Source organism: Motacilla alba, chromosome 3 (genome assembly GCF_015832195.1).
Source record: "Motacilla alba alba isolate MOTALB_02 chromosome 3, Motacilla_alba_V1.0_pri, whole genome shotgun sequence".
Lineage (NCBI taxonomy): Eukaryota > Metazoa > Chordata > Aves > Passeriformes > Motacillidae > Motacilla > Motacilla alba.
Window position 1 is genome coordinate 15,001,385 of NC_052018.1, and position 22,091 is coordinate 15,023,475.

Here is a 22,091-nt window from a genome sequence, read left to right on the forward strand (position 1 = left end):
TTTTGCTCTCTATTGCCCTTCTAAATCCTGTGCTACTCCCACCTATTCTCCTCCTCTGCTTTCATAGTAACTAGCAGTACAACCTTTCATGTTCCCATCAAGCCTGGACAAGTGGAAAATGCTCTCTCTCTCATGCACACTGACTCTTCTCATTGTTCTTAGCTGAAAAGGTGCAACTGTGCCGGCTTTTCAAGACGTTTCAGATGGGATTTTTCAGGGTGATGAATCAGACTCATTTTTTTCTCCAGTCACAGCACGGCAGCTTTGATGATTCTGTTTTTCCCGGTAACATGTCAATGACGATATTTTTTCTGCAATATAACACCATACCAGGCAGTCTGATGGAAGGATAAGTTCATGACAATGACTGCGGCCAAGTGTTAATGCTATTTTGACAGTAGTAAAATCTGTGTCTGTCACTCCATCTGTAACAAACAGGAGATGATGTCACACCATTTCTATGCAGGGCCACAGTGTGGACTAAAGAACATGATGCTAAACTTATGTGTGGCACTAAACACCATGGAGCTATAGCATTACTTGATCTTCAGCTGATTCATCTTATGATTAAAAAAATGAGCATGCAGTAATTGAGTAAATGTTTGCAAATGTTTTGCCACTGTATTTAAATCACAGATTTATTGCAATAATAAACATGAGAGTGCATCTTGATAGTTTGTGAATTGAGTTATGTGGGTGGTTAGCCTATTATTTTTATTCAAATGATTCTGTATGTGAAATCACATGATTTAGTTATTTAGTCTGTAGAAAGAATACTGACCGTGGTCAGCAGCTATCCCAAGTGATCTTCACTCCTTTTGAAATTCTAGGACAATAACATCAGAGTTATTACACAGAGTTTTGTTTGTTCAAATTGAATATGCATGAGAAGCTGTCTAGAGAAAGCTAGACAAGACAACATTTCTGTTAAAATGCTATGAAATTCCTGGAGTTAGAAGCAATCTTTAAGTATTGTAACAGAGCAATATTTTGTACTGACATTGTTTATGAAAATTCCACCATAACATTCCACTATCAATATTAAAGCCTGGAAGGTAAATCTCCTTGCAGACTAAGAAAAAAAGTTAATTGGCTTGATCTAGCCTCATCAGCTGGAACACATTACCCACACTGTTCCCTGCCATTGTTGAAAGACTCTTGAATTTACATTTCCAGAATAGGAGATGACAGCACAGTTTATAATGCTGTCTCCATTTACATGAGGGATCAGGGACTTAGAGAGGAAGGCTTTTCAGGGTGGGAGAAGAGAAAGAGGAGCTGTGCAGAGCAGTGGCTGCTCTGTCAGGGTTATGGGCTTCAGGAGTCAAGGCTGCAGGAGCTGCTGAAGTGTCTCTTGCATTTTGGAAAACAGTCACCATTCTGCTCCCATGGCTGTTTCTGATCCAGTGCCAAAGTACATGGCCCACTGCTGATTTTTATCTCATTTTCTACTGACACAACTGGCACAAGTCCTCTTTTGATCTGTGAGATCAGAAACACATGTTGGGTAATTTAGCTTGATGATTTGAGGACAGGATTTGGTAATGCTAGGTGTATAGTTGAACTCAATGTTAAAGGCCTTTCCAGTCTGAATGATTCTATGATTTACAGGTAGGAGTCCAGCAGCCAGATCCAGGCACCCCCTGATCCAAAAGGAAGCGTAAAAGTCTTCCTTCTTCTGCCATCATGCTTGTGCCACAGACTGTGGGACCATCCTTAACACCATATGATTAAGGTACCTTCATTCATATCTGATATTTTTTTTCTAACTAAGCAGCATGGGAGAAACCCATTCTATGATTCTTTTGTAGCAGAAAACTCTTCAGCTGCATGGGTTTTTTTTTTTTTTTTTTGTAAAACAAGACCATTCTCTTTGCTTTTCCTCAGCAAAGTGCTCTGTACCTCACCATGCGATTACAAACTCAGGAAGCAGACAGCAGACAGCAGAAGTGAAGGTTCAGGTCAGCATTAAGACACTGTGCATTCTCAGATCCCTCTGGAGTCAGTTGAGACCAGCTCAAAGCTGATGGTGGAGCCCAGCAGGCAGTTGAAGTTCCAGGAAACATGTTCAAGCAGACACAAGGGCTGGGATTCATTTGCCCAAACACAGACATGTATTATCAGTTCAGGTGCTGTGAAGCACCTTTCTTGGCATCTTGAAGGCACTTCAGAAAGGCTCATGTGCTCCCTAGAGTGTATTTGCCATCCCCTGCAGAAGTCTCAGACAGCTCACCCTGTCTGGACACGCTCCTGGACTCCACTGCTTCAACTGGCTGTTCTTGAGCAGAGGGATTGAACTGGGGGATTTCAAAAGGTTTCTTCCAACCTAAATGATTCTGTGGTCTCAACTGGAAATAAATTCCAGTGCGTTGGGCACCTGAAAGTTCTGCTCTGCCAAAATCCACTGACAGTGGTTCAGCTTGATTCATTTGAGGGTGTTTAGGAGTTTCATACGCCATGAGATGCTCTTCACTTCCCGGGGCAGAACAGCACTTATGGAAAATATGCATAATTTCATGCCAGTACAGGAGGGACACCCTCGCCATCTCAGGTACACTGGATACTAACTAAATTTGAGTGACTGACTTCTCAGTAGTCACCTCTTTTGAAATATTATGTAGGCAAGAGTCCGGATGGCAAAATCTGCCCATCCAAAATTAATTCCTTCCATGGTAAGATAATTCCTTGCTATGATATTGTGCATCTCCTTAGAGTATGATACACTTAGCACTTTATGCTTTTGTCTGTTACATTAACAAGCCCTCAGCTACCTGGAATTTCCATTCAATGCTGGTACTTGATCAAGGCATCTCTAAAACTATTCTTGGGCAAACTAGGAAACAAAACAAAACAAAATTTATCTTTTTTTAATTATTTAAGGCAGATCTTTCAGACTACAGCCTTTCATTCCTGCAGCCTTTACCATGAAAGTTCTTTGAGTCATTAAATACTGAAGTGTTGGAAGATCCCCTGAATGCCAGAGGACATGGCTTACTGTGACAGTGTGTGTCTTTTGTCACTTGATCAGAACAAGGCAGATGAGCCAGCAATTGAATTCTGGTGATATTTCACTGGAGTAAGCCTTGTTTCCCATTGAACTGTAGCAATGGTATGGTCTGAACAGGAGAGAAAGCAGTGGAATCAAATCAATGATGAAAAAAGCTGTTTTCACTTTAGTCTCTGTTTATAAATTAAGCAATACCTAGAGAGATCCCAAATGTCCATCACCCTCCCTCACTGACTGTTCATTAGGAAGAAATCTCTTTTTTTTGTACAAAACATTTTCTGACACAGTGATAGTGCAGCACAGGGAAATGCCCCATACATTCCCTGCGCAGAAGAGGAGCTGCAGCACCAGGCTGCAGATGAGGGTCCTTGGGTAAGGCACATTTCCAATCCTGCAGCCCACTGCCAAGATCCTTGCCTTCCCACTGAAGCTGGAAGTGGCTTCTCCTCATCACAGGAGAGATGTACAGAATATTCTTTGTGTTTTATTGCATCCTATGTCTTGGTTTTATGTAGCAGTGAATTAATTTGAAATCTGGGATTTTAGATTAGTTTGTTGCACTCCACTTCTAATTGTAGGCTGCCCAAGAATCAGTGGTATTGGACTGCACCATAATATTTTTGCCTTGCTGACCAAAATTAATTTTTTCAGTCTACAAAATGTACAAATTTGGATGAGAAAGCTCAGCCCAGAAGGGAGCGTACCAGCAAATTATCTCCCTCTCCCCCACAACTGTGTCATCACTAATATCTCATTTACCCTGGAACAGCAAGAAATGTAGAGGAATCCAGTTATCTCACTTTATTTCCCTTGGTGAATGTCACAGAACATCTCGTGACCTATCAAGCATCTCAAAGCAATATGGGGATTTCAGCAAACAGCCAGTTTACTTACAAGTGAGTGCAACTTCTTTAGCCACATTGAATAAGGCTTTTTATTTTTGCCTCCAAAATTCCTGACGATAGAGAGCTATGAGCTTTTCAGGGTGGCACAGGTTATCATACAACAGCTTAGGCAGCAAAGCCAAGTGTCACTGTTGCAGGCTCTGACACCGGCGAGTCTCACTCATGGTCCCAGAGGTTATCACACTGGGGCTGTCTACAACCCTGTGATTAAGAAAGTGTTCCACTCCAAAAAAAAAAAAAAAACTTTGACATCCCTAAGGTTTAGCTGAGAGAAGAACGTTGCATCTCCAAGGCTGTTCTACTTACCTCCTATGATATTTCTTGTACTTTAAACCTCGTGGAATTTTGGGCAATATTGTTTTCAGTATGGGGAGGAGGAAGGGACAGACCTCTTTTGAGGGAATATCAGACACAACCATCCTTTGCCACCTACCTGCTCACTGCTAACCAATGCCTAAGGGGCAGTCAGATGAGTGGAGGGAAGAAGGCCTTGGATGCCTCTCCTGATGACTCTTGGGTGGCTGAGCCAAGCTCTGCTCTGAGCCAAGCCTGCATGCATGCTCTCCACTCAGCCCTCAGATGCTCATTGAAGATCTTTATAGCTTCTTTACACCTCTTTTCCAACTCAGAAATGTTTGTGCAGATGAGTTGCATCAGACACGGGAGATCTCACTTTAATGCATCTTTAAAACACTCAGGTCTCATGTGAGCAGCTGTGACCAGTAAGAACCCCAAAACGAGGAGTACAATAACAGCTCCAGTGTGCAAGGATGAAGTCCAGCTGGCAGCTGAGGTTCACTCCTCCAGCCAAGGCAGTACACATGTGCCCTATGTGAGTCACAGCAGGGATGATGTTGTACGGCAGCAATTAATTTGTTTCTAAGGCAAACGAGTCCAAATGGTAAAGGCTTGTGCGAATGGAATTTACTGTTCCAATGTAAATAAGGAACTGGCAAACAATAACCACTCCAGCCTGAAAGTCCAGCCAGCAATTGGTTGACATTTGGGCTGCAGAGAGTTTGCAGATTCCCCACGAGTTGGAGAGGAGCTGTGTTTTGCAGCAACAATTGATTTATTACTGTGACAACGAGTAGAAATAGAAGGACCTGCTGGCAGACAAGGGTGTGATTTGTTCCTTTGCAAACAAGCAAGCAGTGTCCAGCTGGCCAGTGGCCATTGCCAAGCAAAAGCCCAGGAGAGGATGCAGGTTTTATCTCCTCTCTGCTTGAGTTTTGCCCACTAAACAGTGATGGAATTAGGGTGGATTTTTTTTGCTTTTATTTATTGTACAAAAACAGATTTGTAATTAGTAATGTTTCTACAAAGTGAGTAAGTAAGCAGGAGGCAAAAGGTCAGGCTGTCTTCTCAATATTTCACTTCTCAAGCAGTAGGGTGACACTTTATCTGCTATTCATGAGCAGAAAATAATTCTCATTTGTATTGCAGCAGCCCCTGTAAGGACCAATCAAGGTCCCATTGTGCTGATGCCTGATTGGTGGCCGTGAGCAGAAAATTGCTGGTGCCTGCTTGGATGCAGTTCAGAAACTTCCATTTTTTTGCCATGTAAGGTTTAACACGAGCACATTCTGATCAGCAAAGCACGTAAGTGTACGTTTAAAGCAATCTCTTTCCAGCCAAATGCCTCAGTGTTTCAGTCCTCTCAAAGAGAGGGGAATTTAAACGTGTGCAATGTTCACCTAGGGCTGAGCATTCAGACAGGGCTGCTGCATATGGGCCTCACTTCTGAGTGTTCCATGTATGAAAGAGAGTTTTCTTCTGATGCAGGGTTTGGGGGATGAGGGAACAATGTCCAAGTGAGGTTTCAAGCCAGTTTGTTTTCTCTCCTGGGAATGTTCTGAGCCTGCCCCACTGAACTGACACCATTCAGATGAATCACACGAGTCATTTGACAAATGCATCAGGGGTGTGAGCATCAAGACAGATGAATCATTTCCATTTTCTGAAACAAAACATTGAAGTGTAATAGACCGAAATTAAGGTATGAGAAATGAGGGTGAATGAAAATAAAAACATGCCAGTGAGAAGAGATGTCTGATTTTGGAGTAATCTGGATGGAATAAGGGAAGAAACTGAAATAGCATGTAGCATTTCATGGTGGTTAATCTGGTATAGACTAAGTCAGAAGAGATAGTTCTTTTCTGGTTGACAATGGACAAGCTGAGACTTCAGGGATATGAGTAGTTAAAATCAATACGACAATGAATACATCATCTATGTGAATATGGAGAAGAACATTTGTGGTGTATCATTTTTTGCTGCAAAAGTAATAGTAAGGAAAAATCAACAGAGACCAATAGCTAGCAACTACTACTTCATATTCTGGATGTTGTGTAAAATAGCCATTATTTACTATGCTAGTAAGCCTGGAAAACATTGACTTTGTAAAGCTGATAACAGTAATGCAGTGGAAACATTGTCTGGGATCAGTGGAGTGCATCGTACTGATAAAGAATTTCCCTGTAATGCTCTTATACTAATTGAAGCTGCAGTTTGTTTCTTGCATAGTAAAACAGTCTGAGGCTGGCAGAAGGTTTACTAAAAGTTCCCTTTGCAGCACTGAGCAGTTTGCTGCCTTCTTCCAGTGACTGCTCACCTGGGTTTCCACGGCTTTGAGAGCCCTAACACAGAACCTGTGAGCTCTAGACTCTAATGAATATAGATAATTTCCATTTTTAAGACATTTCACTGTTGTGGAGTGTACAGGTTACTTCCTTATACAATAGGGAATTAGAACATGTTGTACTTAAAAACCCAAAGCACTGGGGTCAGCATTGGTGTGCATCATTATCAATTAAATCAGTAAAGGGATTCACTGAAAATAAGAGGATTTTTGTAGGGATATACAGCATAACATTCAGTCTTTCTTTCCATTTTGACATAAAAAAATAAAATCTTATCAACTTACACTCCTCTAAAGATTTCCCTTCCTTTCTGCTTTTATTATATATCTTTAACTGACCAGCATGATTTAGCAGTACTTGACTGTCAGCATGTTAAAAAGATATTCAAGGTTACCTTTACATGGGAAGAAAAAAAAAGCAACTTTAAAACACTGGCAGCTTTCTCACCTACATATGAAAGCAACAAGAAAAGAAACAATTAAATGGCACAGCTTCTCCTGGAGCTCTCAGACCTTTCCATCATTTTTATTTTCCTCTTAGCAATTTATACAAGCTTGCCTTGTACATTAGCCTGGCTTGCTCGGCTCCATCATCCTCTATAAAATTCCTAAGGCAGGCAAAGCTCCCACTGAATTCAAGCCTAATACAGTTCATTGCAGGAAGAGAAACCAATTTTGGTTTTAGTGAGATATCTACAGCTGAAGCAAGTGTGTTTAAGATACACTGTCCTGAGCCGACTCTCATACCAGCGTTATGTTTGTGCAACTCCCAGTGAAGTTTGGTTTACACCAGGCAGTGCAGAACTTATTACCCACATCATTAAGAACCCTCTGTCTCAAAGGAAAAATGTCTTGTGCGAGTTGGTGTGGAAGGAAACGTTGATATTCCCAAATGGACAGTCTAGGTAAAATAGTTGAATGGAGAGCAAGTCAGTTCCTCAGAAACCTGGGTGGGTCACAAGTGCATTCTCCTGTGCATGTGCCCAGTAGCTGTGTAAGTAAGGAATTGTAAGGGGTTTTGGTGGATATAGGACCAAGGGCTGCACTGAAAGGGAGGAGGGAGGAAGTAATTCTGCCTAGTATAATTCACAGAGGACTCTGTTCTGTCTGTTTGAGCATATCTGGCAATGCAGGTGTGCCTGGAAGAGGACTGTGGGTTTTTTTCACAGAATCACAGGATATTCTGAGTTGGAAGGGGCCCACAAGGATCATCAAGCCCAGCTATTAAGTGAAAGGCCTGTCTGGGGATCAAACCCACAACCTTGGCATTATTAGCACCCTGCTCTAACCAACTGAGGTAATCTCAGTGGATTTGTGTCTTCTAGTATAGTTAATTGTTAATTTCTATTCCTTAACCTCTACTTTTTATGGATATTTGAATGCTCTGTTTCAACAAACACCTGTTTGTGACTATTTCATCCAGTCTCAGGTGAGCATTTTGGGTAGTTATTTGAAAAATCTATATATAGAGAGTACTTGAGGCTGAAAACTGTCTTCGTTTCTCCTCTTTAGCATTTTTATCAGCTAAATTCAAATAGTACATTAGGCAAAAAAGAAATCTGCTCAAAGGGTTACTGAAACAGCATCACTGTCAGCTTCACCTGCAAAAAAGTGACGAGTATCCTTAGGGACAGATGGGCCATGATGCCTGGTCCTCAGCCCTCCGGCTCTTTGACAGGAGCTGGCTCTGCCTCCACATGTTCACATTCCCCTCCACCCATGCACAGACCAGAGAGGCCAGTGCAATTAACCTTGTGTGACACTGCCAAACCTGCAGGACTGAGAGGCTCTCCCACGTGCACAACAGCAGAAAACAGAGGTGTTCCACAAAATTTCCCATTATTTTGTTGTTTTTTTAAAGTCTCTTCAAATCATATATATGTGTCAATCCATCAATGAAACTCCAGCTGCTGATGGCTGTTTCTGCCTGAACCTGAGCCTGGCTCCAAAGTGAAGGTGGCTGTGACATGCCAGCCAGTGTGGTGTGGGCTGATGTGTTTAACACCTATCACTTCCATAAGACTAATGCTGCGTGTCACTAAATATTCCAGCCATCTCTCACACTTCTAGCAGCAATTTCCACTCTATTAAGTTCTACTGTTAATGGTGTCCAGGAAGCTAGAAACAGGCTTCATTTTACCTACAGTTTAGCAATCTTAACCAATCTACCATTGGCAGGGTTATTAAATAAAGGCTATTGAATCAGATTCTGCTAGCAGCTATTTTATGTCAAACCTGGATTAATCCTGAATTTACAGCTGTGATTGATGTTATACAGGAACTAAAAGTTTTTTGCTTCAAGTTTTAACTCTATATTACAGGCTGTTTTAATAATTTGAAGTTTTCTAGAAGGAGTCAGGGCTGGCTGCTAGGGCAGATGTCCCACAAGATAACATCTCCAGAGGACAATTTGATCTGCTCACTGAGCCCTGAGATTGCTTGAATGGTGAACTGAGGAACTTCTGTATGAGAAGGGATATCAGCTAAAATTACAGTACCTCAGTTTTGTTGTCCATAATTCTGGTCAATGGACTTCCATAGAAGAGTACTACATTTTTTTCCCAGACTCCCAATTTCTTATGGAAACGGTGACCCCTTCCTTCATACACTTGTGAGTCCAAAGTATATTCCTTGTGCAGCAAGAGTAAGGACAAACCCAGGCGGTTTATTTGGATTTTTCTGCACTTGGATGCATTCTGGCTATCCCAGTCCTGATTCCCAGGTGAAGGGTATTAAACACTAGGGACAGGGCTCCCCTGAGAGACAGTTGTGCTCAGAGTTTCCCATATGTGTCTGGAGATGGTCTCACTCGGAATGCCTTGCATTCATTAATTTAATTGCTTAGACTCAGCCAAAGTGCCCACAAAGTTCATGGGAAGAGCTGGATGTGGGGAAGGCACTACTGGATTGAGTGGTGCAGCCTGTGCCCCCTTCACCCAGAGCACAGAAATGAAACCTGCAACAAGCATGGTGCAGTTTCCCCTTTGGAAAGACTTCAGAGCTTGTCCTAAATTTGGACTTAAGAAGTCCTGTGTCAAAGAGTGGGGACACCAGAGCCTTTGGATTGTGTTTCTTACTCTCTGAGAAAGGGCTTCTCTAATCCTCCCCTTCAACCCCGGAGACTTCAAAATTTTTAAATCTTTTTATTTTTTAGACTGCCTTGTAATAAAGGAAAATCAGCTCTGCTGGGTTGTATAGAATATTCAAACAATAGAAAACAAACAACCCCTAGATCACTCCATTCTTTAAGGAGCAGAGCCTTCTGTCCAGCCCTGATTCCAAAGCCAGAGGTTTATGGTAGTTTCCTGATTTGAGGAGATGTCTCCCCAGGGACCCAGAAAGCCTCTTGTTTTGCACCATCAGGATTATGTGGTCAAGACCCCCTGCTCCTCTCCAGGCTCACCATGTGCTGCCAGCCTGCCCTGTCCTTCCGCCACTGCCCATGTCTCCCCCTGCTCCTGCAGGGTTTCCACACCATGAGCAAGGCAAATAGGCAGGAATGCATCCTGCCCACACACAGCCTTTTAAGAAAACATAACTTATCACAACAAATCCAACAAATGAGGTGCCTAGTGCAGCAAGACACACTGAGACCTGGCTGGGCTACAGCAGCACCAAGGTTGTCTCAAAACTCTTTCCGCACTGTCAGAGCATAGGCAGAGCTCCGGGCTCAAAGGCATAACTCATTGGAGAAATTAGCCCATAGAATTATTTCTGATAAAAGAGGGGTTTTTCTTTTATTTAATGTCAGGTTAAATAAATCACAAAGCATGGCTTTGTGAGGATCCAAAGTGAGGATTTAGCACTTGCAGTGCTAAACCATATTGCCTAGTATTAACACAGTGCTTTCCTCATTCAAGAAAATGCTTTTGCTAACTTAATTCACTCTCAGCCACCCTTTGCATGCCACGAGCAAAGTCAGGAGTGTGTAATATTCCTGCTGATAGATAAGGCTGGACTCACACAGCTGTGTAAGATTCCCTCTTCTCCCACCCTCAGCGCCCCAGCGGAGTCAATTTTTGCTGGTTTGCAGCCCATACCTGTAACCTGGACGTCTTAAGCTGTGCAAGGGACAGGATCCTGTCCCTTAGATGGGAGCCAGCTGTGGTCCTGGCCAGGCAGCCAGGGAGAGGAGCTGAGGCTGTTGGCAAGCAAGGAGCAGGTCTCAGCAGGTGTGACAGAGTGAGAGAGCAGTTCTAGAGGCTAAGAGCAGGGATGTGGAGGGGAGGATGGATGTGAAGGGGTGCTTGGGCTGAGGAGGTACTTATAGTGGCTGTTTGTCTTAGGCAGGAGAGAATTTGGCACAAATGCTGGTGGAAGGATTTGGGTACAGATATGTTTAGACATTGTTTGAATTATCTTACTTGATGGAGGTATGTAAGGAAGGACAGAGTCACAGACTGGGGGAAAGGACATAAGGGCTGAGGCGTGGGGATACCAAGTAGGTGTCCCTGGAGATCAGCAATTTGAGGTGTGAGGAGTATTGTTGGGAAAGGCCTTCAACCTAGGGAAGCAGGGGCTGATTTCCATGCTAGGAGAGATGCAGAGTGGCTGGTGTTCCTGAGGAGATGCTGCCCTTCACTGCACACCTGCCCAGCCCCTACACGCTACCACTGCTCTCCACTCCCAGCAGGACAGGGAGCTCTCCACCAGCAGACACATCCCACTGTGCCAGGGAACAGGGACAAACAAGGTGCCGGAAAAGAGCACAGAGCCCATGCCTCAGCTCTGTGCCCCTCCAGTCACTGCTCCTGTGGGGTGGATGCCACAAGCCCACTGCTTGCACACATCCCAGGAAAAAAGTCCCAAAGACCCGTAGGGGGATCTTGGGCCTGAGGTGCCCAGGGATGGGTCATGGCTCATGTTGCTGCATTTCACCTGGGCAAGGGGTTGCTCAGCACAAAAGGGAACAAATAAAGATAGCTACTCTAGTCCTTTAAACATTTGGGATCCTGCTTCTAATTTATTTAAATATATCTGTGTGCCAGTGCTCCCCTTCCCTCCAAGCTGGCATAACTCCTAGTTTCAATGGATTTCTCTGGCACACACCAGACCTATTACACATACAGTTTTTACACCAACCAAATTTAGACTTATGTAGATGGCACTTGCTTTTGGAAAGGAGAGTACCTACACACTGGTGTTGATTAATTAGTATATTAAGTAATGAATAAGATACTGATTAGTGCCTACTACTTCTGTAAACTAACATTTACAAAGTTTGCAGTTATTGTAGGGGAAGGGTATGTTATTTTTAAAAATATCCTAAAATCTGTTTATTCAGCTAGATGTCTTTACCATAAATCAATTGGAGACTATACTATTTTTACCGAAACTTTCTATGCACTTACTTTCAAAGAGTTAAAGTTTCTTATTTAGAATTACTCAATTTAACTTCTTTATAAACTTCCTTTGATTTAGTAGAGAATTAAAAATACCATGATTTAACTTACAGTTTTAAAAAGCTACTCAATTATAAATCCTTCCTGAAAGATCCCTGCATATATAAACCATGCAGTAATTAATAGCTAGAACAAATATTTTTAAATTTGCTCCTTAAAATACATTGATTCTGTTCTGCATCTCTGCTCAAAATATAGCTTCATGTCCCATTGAAAATGACACTTTTTCTGGAAAGAGGAACAGAAACCTATTCACAAAGTTGACCCCAAAGTACATTTTACAAAACAAAGCCATTTATTCACTCTAATATTCTGCACACAGTATATGCTGATACCTTCAGGATCTCTAGGCTCAAATGCTCGTAACATTTTGCTGTAAGCCTGAATCTAATACAAATGAGAGGCTGCTTCGATTTTTTTAAGGAGCAGTTGCCCTAGCTGCAAAGGCATTGAAGAGAGCCTGGAAGACACAATCTGTGTGATGCTGCTCTTTATTGTCACAGGTACAAAGTTCTGATGTGGCAATGTTGCACATTCGGGTCATTGAACATTTATGGATCGGGAAGGACTTTTCAGTCTCTGAAACGGTTACAAATGGTTTTGTTAGAACATACTCAATATAAGCAGTCTGATCTCAGTGGAGTCCTACTGTTTTATTTTGGGTTAATAACAGTAAAGTCTTACCAACTGTTGATGGAGAAGCCATGGGGTTAATTTATATTCATGTTGGAAAAGCAAAGCAGTGCTCCCTCCCAACTCTGACAGATCTGCGAGTCCCTTCCATAGCTGATTGTCAGGTTGTCCCGCTCTGTAGCTTAGCGCTGACAACAGCTCACAGTTTATTTGCAGCTTTGAAGCCTGGTCCTGTGGTGTTTCTCTTCTGACAGGAGATGAATAAAGGTGTCACTGTGGGAGACTTTTATCCGGCTGCTATAAAAAGGACCCTCTTTGCCTTCCCTTGAAAGATCCTCCAGTTCACTTCTGGAGCCTGCGGCTTTCCCCTCAGCAGAGTTTAGTTCCATCAGCTCCAATTCATGTTTGGCAGCTGTTTCTAAAACTCTCTGTTTGTTGTAGTACCTGACAAAGTTGTTAATGATGGGATGGATGGGGAGGGCGATCGCTATCACTCCACAAAGAAAACTGATGGCAGCATTCAGTTTTCCCAGTGTTGTTTTGGGGTAAATGTCTCCGTATCCAACCGTGGTCATGGTAATGATTGCCCACCAAAATGATTGAGGGATGCTTTTAAATAAAGTTTCAGGGTGACTTTGTTCCATGGTATAACCTAGGGCAGAAAAGACAAAGATTCCAACAGCTAAGTACATGAGGAGCAGCCCAAGCTCCTTAAAGCTGCGTTTCAGGGCATAGGTTAGGGTCTGGAGCCCTGAGGAATGCCGTGCAAGCTTGAAAATCCTTGCGATCCTCATGATGCGCAGCGCCTGGACAGCCTGCTGGACATTGCTCAGCTCCATCAGCTTGGCTCCCAGGTGGGTCAAGGTCAGGCTGACGTAGAAAGGAAGTATTGCTAGCACATCGACAATGTTCATGAAAGAAAGGGCAAAGTGGAGTTTGTTGGGAGAGGAGATCAGCCTCAGCACGTACTCCACGGTAAACCAGCCTATGCAGGCGGTCTCGATGCTGTCCAGGGTCGGGTGCTCCATACGGTTCCCCTCTGCATCTACCACCTGCAAGTCTGGGATGGTCCCCACACACATCACAACAGAGGAGATCAAAATAAACAGAAAGGACAGTACAGCAATCACTCTAGCTGGATAGGATGATTCTGGCTTCTCCAGAAATTTCCAGATGCATTTTTGGCACTTTTTCCAGCGACTTTCTGAGGCATCTACTCCCAAGTCATCCAGAATGAGTTGCACCCTTCGGGCTATTTCTTCCAGTTCCTCCTTTTTTTCACTTAGGTGAGCTTTGCAGCAGTCATCCAAAAATTGCAGATCCACTTTCCAAAATTCCATTTCATTCTTGAAACATATGGGGCATATTCCTTTCTTCATGTGAATTTCCCCAAAGTAGTACACGTCAATAATGCATTTGAAAGCATCTGGATCTCTGTCAAAGTAAAACTCTCTCTTTCCAGGATCATAGTCGTCACAGAGGGAAAATATGCTATCGTATCCCCCCGATAAACAATTGACCAGCTCTGCCAGCCGCGTTTCTGGGTACTGATTCAGGTTATCTCCGTAGAACACCTGCCTTACCCCACCGACATTGACTACAATCTCCATTTCTTCACTTTTTTCTGATCCATCAGTGTCCACATCTGGAAACCTAGAGTCACCTGCCATTTTATAATTGTATTGGCTTTTGGTTGATTTTTAGCCCGTTGTTTGGTTTCACAGCTTTGTGGTTTTAACCTCTCATGAAAGCAAATCAGCAGCGAGCCAGCTCTGTTACAAATGTCACCAAACTGCCCCGGAGTCTTGGTGGGAAAGGTTACTGACAGAAACCTGCGGTCGGGAAAGCCTGGTGAGGAATGCAACAAGCTGCAGGGAAAAGACAAGTCATCGGGCTGCTGTGCCTGCAAGCAGGGTGTTAGAAAGCTCCAGCAGACTGGAAAGAGAAGAAACCATTTAATAAAACTCACCACTCTGTTCAGTGCTCGAGAGTCTTTTCAGGTCCCATTCTGTCTCTAAAAGTGATATCTATTCACAGCTTGGAAGCCACGGCAGAGAAATAAATCCTGCGCTCTGATTAACGCAACGTGCAGTGAGTGACAGCTCTCAGAGACAGTCGGCGGGGTGAGCCCACGGGAGCTGCCGCGGCTTCTCCCTTCGATTCCACAGCTTCCCTAGAAAGCTGCTTTTGAATTTTGTTTCTCTTTCCGCTTTCTGTTTACTTTAAGGTCTTCCAGAGTTCATCCGCTGACTCTCGCACATAGTCAGTCGGTGCAAACAGGCAGAGGAGAAACTTGTGCTTGTTTTCCCTTCGCTGTTTCCCAGCACAATAGGGAGCCTGGGCTGCCGGGAGTCCTTTCCAAACTCTACCCTCTCCTGGTGAAACGCAGCAAAGCACCAGCTGCACAGAAAGCGCTGCTCAGCTATTTATACGCCTGCCCAGTGGTACAACGATGTGTTTCTATGCTGACAGAAACTTTAAGGAGTTTTTTAAAACATTTTTTTATCACATGCAAAGCTTAATCGTGTATGAAGCCATTCAGAGCTCAGAGAGACACACAAACATTTTCTCCAGGCAGAAACCAGAAGAAGCAATACTGTGTTTTGGGAATAAATCTTGCTCTCAGAGGGACTGAAACAACTCTAGAGCGTTTCTGTCCTGTGTCAGGACATTGGGTTAATTTGAATTTGTACTGATGTCTTTGCAAAAGAAGGAGAGACCATAAAGTTTCTGTTGCAGCTGTGGAGCAAAGCCTCCCCTACATTCAGTGCATGTTTCCCAAAGCTCTGGGTCCTCAGTTTTAGCTGCGTTTCTGTGACCTGCAGTCAGCTGAGCCTCAGGAGGGTTTCAGTAATTTACATCTATTATGATTTCTCAGTGACTGCTTCTTACCAGAAGCAATGCTTTGCACTACATCGAGCTCTTTAAAAGTAGAATAACAAGCATTTTCTTTTCACTTTGTTTTCTCTGAATTCCAGGATTTAAAGAACATTTTTCCCCTGGACCTCTGCATGCAGAAAACCTACCACCATTAAATTATTAAATCTACAGTTCATTTAGTCCAGGAAAACATACAGATCATAAGTTAACTGTTTCTGGCCACAGCAGAATGATCTGCACCAGCAACTTATGATCTTTCCCAATTTACTGGCTTCTAAAAAGCTTCTCAGTAGAGGGGAATAGAGAGGAGCAATTCCAGCTGACTGTTTGCTTTTCCAGGCTTGTGTCCATCCTGGGAGAAAGGTGAGATTTGTGATGTGTCTGCTGTCCTCCTGCTGGTGTCACACAGCCAGGGGGACCCTGGTGAGTACACAGTGTTCCTGCTCCACTGTCTCAGAAGCTTATGGGTAATTAATGAGAGGTTGTGCACCAGACCTCATCTTGACATGGCATGTGCTCATAGCGTCACATACCCAGGAAAAGGGAATATCAGGTCCCAGGAAGGGAGTAATATCTATTAATCTACACCTGTGTCATACTGTGAACCTCTGGAGGCCAGTGTCACCTTCATGTGCTCCTGAGTGTGCTGCATAGTTTGAGTATAATACAAGAAGTCCCTTGAATTTTTTTCCAGGCACATATAAATTTGCTGATACTTGTAAGCTTCTTGAGACAAAAGAAATACTTTGGAAAAACCCTTTGTTTTTTGGGTTCATCAATAAATAGTTACCCACCTGTGGCTTTCCTGCTTACTAACTAACTTGGCATTAGCAAAATAAATTTTAAGATGCCAATAGCAGTGACATGCTTGCACAGGGGAAAATGCAGATGGGATTACTTATCCAATCTTACAAAACAAAATCAAGATCTGGAAAAGTTAGGCTTCAGATTTTGTCACGCTGCATGAGCATAGGGAAAAGTTCTGTAGATTTAAATCCTCAGATTTAACCATCTCAGATCCTACTCTCTTTGATCAACAATTCATTCCAGTGACCTTTCGGTTTTTCTCTAGGTAATGATAAGAAATCAATGCAGGGTCCAGCATGATCAACACAGAAACCTTTGTTTCCAAAAAGGCTTTTCTCCCCACTTATCCCTCCCCGTCCATTTTACAGAACAAATGCCTACAAAAAGACACACAGGACATTGTTCTGTTTGAAAGGTGAAATCAGCTCCTTTCAGATGATAAATCTCAGCACATTCTCCAAAGGTTGAGAAGAAACTATTTTTGAAATGCCAGATCCGTCCTTATAAAGACTTTACTTAGTGTGGCTGCTAAAATCCTTGTGCTTTATTCTCCCTCGTCTTGCACCTTTTCAGAGTTCTTTACACCTTTCAGTGTGCCTGTGAAATGTTAGAGGAGATCTGGTAGCATTTGAAATCCACTTGGGCAAATGTAAATGATCCGAAGAACAGTCAGGGAAATCAAAATGAATTAAACCCTTGTTTTTGTAGCTGAAAAGAGTGACACAGGCTTGCTTGATGAATGTTTGTATCAGATGTATCATAGATCAGCAAACAACGGGAGCAGAAATAATAATTTGCAGCAAGTAATTTATTCCATTAATTCATTTTTTATCCACAAAAAGAAAACTTCTCTAATCTAAAAATTACAGTAGATAATTGTTGCCCTGTCATTCATTTATGACCAGATTGCTGCAATTATTAGGGCTCCTAAATTCAACTTCTGTTGCCTGTGAGAACAGGTCAAGCTGTGCTGTGTCTGCTGGAAGCAATATGTGCTGGCAATTGAATTCCTACAGACCCAACAAGAAACACAGAGGGGTTTTTTTTCCTGTGTCAGTGCTTTGGCTCAGAGAACAGCACATGGATTTGAGCTGACAGTTGTGTTAAGTTTTGGCTGTGGTTCAGACAGACTCCTTCAGGAAGGAGGAGGAGGAGGAGGAGGAGGCCCAGCCGGACACCAAGCCCTGCAGCCTGAGAGAAGGGCTCCTGGCTTGCTGGGCATCCCTGCTGGGGTGGGGGCTGCATTTGGTGGGATTGCAATGTCCCAGGGTGGGGCTTGAACCCCAACAGGGCTTGGTCCAAAAGCTCGGTGGAGCTCCGAGTGGGTCCCCAGTGACACTGGCTCCTTTTGAGGGAAGGGGGTGGCACAAAGCACCCATAGTGCAGCACAGGGACCTGCAATAACCACAGTCCCCAGGGATGCTGAGAAGAATCAAGGTTTGGCTCCCTTGTTGACCACTTTTGGGAAAGGGCATTTACCCCTGAGTAGCTTTGTGCCAGTCTGGGAAGAGAGATTGCTCCTCTTGAGTGCTAGTCTGGCTCATACTGCATTCCTGAATCCCAGCCAGCACCTCTGTCCTCCTGTCAGATGCACTGAGCTGCTCCCCATGGAGCTGTGGGCAGTAGTGGTGCTTGAAGGACTGTGAATGGGTTAGGAGCCAAACCTAGGGAGATAAGATTGGATTCCACTTAGAGAAGGATGCTTACTACAGAGGCAGGACTTGGACAGCCTCTCTGCAAGCAGGCTGTGGTGCAGTCAGCCTGTCTGCACTGAGCTCAGCCCTGCATCTGCCCTCTCCCTTCTCCCAAAATCACAGGCAAGCTCCAGAAAGTTTAGGGACCTGACTCTGACTGTCCAAGTAAGAAACAGCTAAAGCATGTCTGGCACAGATCCAGCCCACCCTGACCAGCTAACATGGGCATTTCCAAGCCATCATGTGGCCGTCAGAGACAATTCCCAACAGACCATTTGCAGGCAGCACCAGTACTGCAGATTAAAAGGACTTCTTAAAAGAGATGGAGACCCGTTGTCAGTTTGCCTCAATGCCCAGGGACATCCTTGGGCACATATAAACCTGCTTATACTCAGTATAAGCACACATTCTCTGTTGTGTCATATTTGGGTTTTAAATGACACATGCAGGACTGGACCCGTGATAGATCCAGCAAGAGATCTCAGCATCTAACACAGCACTTACTTCACCACTTATTTTCAACTAGATGCAGACTATGGAGAGCCACTTGAGACAGCAACATGTCATCAAAATGTCCCATAGAAAAGTCAATCAGGGACCTAAAGGAGGATGGAGAATGGAAATATCTTATTCTTCCTCCCTTCCTTTGGTATTTAGGGGTCAGTTTTCAGCCAGTTGCATGGACATTGCTTCTTCAGCTAACAGTACAAGGTTCTGTATGGAAAAAGCACCATGCCAATCACAAGAAATGGGAAACAGATAACCTGGATGGATGGGAAGCAATTAATGATATCATTCTGGATTTCAGAAAGAACAAGTCATCCAGTGTAAGACTGATCTCTGAGCAGCTATTCTGACTGCTTTACCACAGCCAGCTTTAGTAAGAGGTTCAGGAAAGATTTTGCTGAAAGAACCCTTTAGGGTTCCCAAAACTAAGGAGGATTCTACTGGTTAGTGCAGCAACACCGCAACCACACTGGAAGATCCAGCACACCTTCTTTGGCAAATTAATCCACCTACTGCAACATGTTGTTTTATTCTTTATAGCTCAATAATTAAAATCTGTTTTCAAATCACACCTTCTTTTATCCTTATAACATGCTCTATGATAAAGTCAGCTGTTTTGACACATCAAGAACACATGGATTGCCTTCCCCTGGGCACTGTGGTTCCCAGCATGGATGTGGTGGCACTGCCATAGCACCAGCACCAACCTCATGCACCTCCCCAGCATACCTGAAGGACAGCAGGGCACGACTTGATGTCATGAACTGTTAACACCAGGGCCTGTGGGAGAGGAGTTGTGGGCATGGACTGCCTGCAGGAAACCTCTGTGATGCAGTGGCAGCAGCTCGTGGTCCCAGCACTGATGTGTGTCATGTGTGTGTAGCTATGAGCTACTGGAGTGAATCTGAGCTTCAGCATGAAAGACGTTCATTGCCCACTGCTGCTATTTCTAGCAACAGATGAGTCTTTTAAATCCCTTGATATGGTAAAAGAAAGGTCTCTGTAAAGCTACAGAAACAAATTGTCTACTTCTTTTAATACATCTCTGTGCTTTGTATGATGTTTCTCAATACATGAGACTTCCTTCAGATTGATATATTAAGAACAGGAGATTATGAAATGTCTGAACTGAGATGGGTATCTGGACTGTAACAGATACATCCACCTTGCAAATCTGGTTTTATGTGTCTGTTTCCAGCATATTTACATATTTCTCCAAGACTATACTTTCAAAGTAGTTTTTTCCCAGTTTATTTCCTCTCTCTTAGCTACTTTGTTCTTTTTTAAAGTTCAAAATTTATACATAGCCAGTTAATTGTATCAGAGCTTTTAATTAATACCTTATTAAAGGGCTGGTAATAGCTTGCTGCAAATTTCAATTGGCCTTGCTTTCCATTTGACATTAATGAGTCTGTTTTCCTGTACAATTAGACCTACCTTAAGTGACCACTCAGGAGTGCAGCCAAATCTCTGATTTAATGTAAATGACTTTAAATAAATAAAATGCAACCTTCACTTTAAGCAGCTAACAGATGGGCTCAAATTAAGCATATCAGTGAGCCATGAATAGGATGGGAGTTGGAGATGCTGTAAAAGATTTAAGAACCTTGGCTTGTTTACAGCATCACTGTCTCTTGAGGAAGGACTGGAATTCTTGCTCTTAAACACTGCCATCAAAAGCTTTGAATGCCGTTGCATGTACTAAGAAAAGCCAAAAAACAATGTGAAAATACTTACTACAGTTGCAGAGAGACAATGACTAAAAAATTATGAATTGCATATACATTGAGCATGACCATGGTCCAAAAATTTGCATGTGCACACATGATTAGGGGCTGTGTCATAGTAAATAGACACAAGGTGATTCAATGCAGTTTGCATGGGTGATCTCAGTTCTGGCATTTCCCAGCTCTGTCTGCCTTTGCACTCCCACTGTTGACTTTTACCACAACTTGCTGTAAGGAATTTCCTGCAGGACCCATGACATCCTGGTGCTGCTGCCCAGCAGCTTCCCTGGAGCCAGCTTGAATGTGGGAGGCCCAGCAGAGAAATGTAAATGGACTGGGGTAAGTAGGCAGATAAATGTAATGGTACTATCAGAGGGTCTAACTGGTGGCTCTGGTGAAGTGATGGGCCTGGCCTTCCCAAAGGTGATCATTCCCATCACTACCAAATTATTTTGTTACCAATAATTGACTTGAAGAAAAAAACAAGACTGTGTCAGCAGAGAGTGAGGTGAAATGGGCAGACTGTCTCCCAAGTTTTGGTAGCTCAGACACAAAGACAGATCTAAGACTGATGGGGCAGAGATTTTTAATGTGGTTTTATGGGTTTTCTTTTAAAAAATTCAACCTTGCAGCCCTCTACCATGCTCGGAGTTTGAATGGTGATTAATAATACTCTGTACAAGCTATCATTCCTAATTCTTTGAAAGTGTAGCATGTGTAGCAATTCAATGTGTACCATCTAAAAATATAAGTTATTTTTATATAAACTAATATTTTTTATTGTGTCAAATCAAAATGAGGAATATAATCAAATAATTCATAGTTCTGCTGCTATGGTCAAAAGTACTCCTATATGTGGGCTCAATGAAGAAGAAAGTATATGTAATATTTTCTATGAAAATCTGTAAAGAATGCCTGTTGGGAAAAAAAAAAAAAGAAACAGAAAACAACTCGTCAGTGTGCTGAAACAGAAATAAAAAATAAAATACTTTCATTGATTCTAGAAAACATGGCAGCAGAGAGAAAAATGCAGGCTTCAGCAAAGCCTGCAGTTCTCAGAGGCTCTTGTAAATGCAGCTATAGTTTTCCTTCTCGCAGTGAGTGGTAGAAGATAAAGGAGAGGAAGGTGAGTAGGCAGAAGCAGAAGCAGAATTCATATTTTCACAATAATGCAATTACCCATGGAGGCATCCTGTGGACATTTGACTTCATTGAACCCTGCAGGACTGAGGGCTGTGGCAGGATGCCCTAGAGCCCCTTGCTGACAGTGATTCCCACAGCTTGCAGGCTCTCTGGACTTGCTCCCTCCATCTCCTGGGATACTGACAGTCCTGCCTGGGGCCAGGAAGGCAGTCAGGCACTGGAGGATGTCATATTTCCCAACCAGCATCCTGCTTGCACAGCCAGCATAGAGTGGAAGCATTAAAGCATGCACATTTGTGGTGATGAAAGTAATTTTTTATCAGTAAACACTTCCACTATAGATCAGAGAAAGGAGAACATCAAATGCGCTTTCCTCTTACATTGGTGTTCAAATCACTGCTTTCAGAAGTGATGGGACCATGTTCTTACTCTTGTTGCCTTTGAAAAAAGAAGACCAAACCTCTGTGTGACCCTACCTTGACAAACTGCTTTCAGCATCTCCTTTTTTGCCTGTCTTCTTTAGCTTTGCTTAGCAAAAGTGTTTGCTGAATTTGAGTGGAATTTACAAGAAGTTTTAAGTCAATCAAAACTATGTTTTCTGGAGGACAAACAATCTGTCAGAAATTATTTCCTGGTCCTACTCTGGGTCTGCCATCTGCCACTGGACAAGTCTTTTGCCTTCTTGCTACTTAAGCTATTTTGGCAACACATCGTATTTCTTAATAGCTTACAAAGGAGTCAAATA

At 43.0% G+C, this 22,091-nt stretch overlaps 1 protein-coding gene across 1 annotated transcript; it reads right to left on the reverse strand.

Moving 5' to 3' along the window:
• Nucleotides 1-12,423: 12,423 nt before the first annotated feature.
• KCNF1 (potassium voltage-gated channel modifier subfamily F member 1) lies at nucleotides 12,424-14,956 on the reverse strand. Its single transcript, XM_038134057.1, has 2 exons — nucleotides 14,558-14,956; nucleotides 12,424-14,456 (listed from the first exon to the last, which is right to left on the reverse strand). Exon 2 carries the CDS (start codon nucleotides 14,256-14,258, stop codon nucleotides 12,795-12,797), a length of 1,464 nt encoding a protein of 487 aa, XP_037989985.1. The 5' UTR covers nucleotides 14,259-14,456; nucleotides 14,558-14,956; the 3' UTR covers nucleotides 12,424-12,794.
• Between the last annotated feature and the right edge of the window lie 7,135 nt (nucleotides 14,957-22,091).

Bases quoted from the DNA above. Each gene is read 5' to 3' on its own strand.
- KCNF1 (XM_038134057.1), bottom strand. From the start codon at position 14,258: ATGGCAGGTGACTCTAGGTTTCCAGATGTGGACACTGATGGATCAGAA.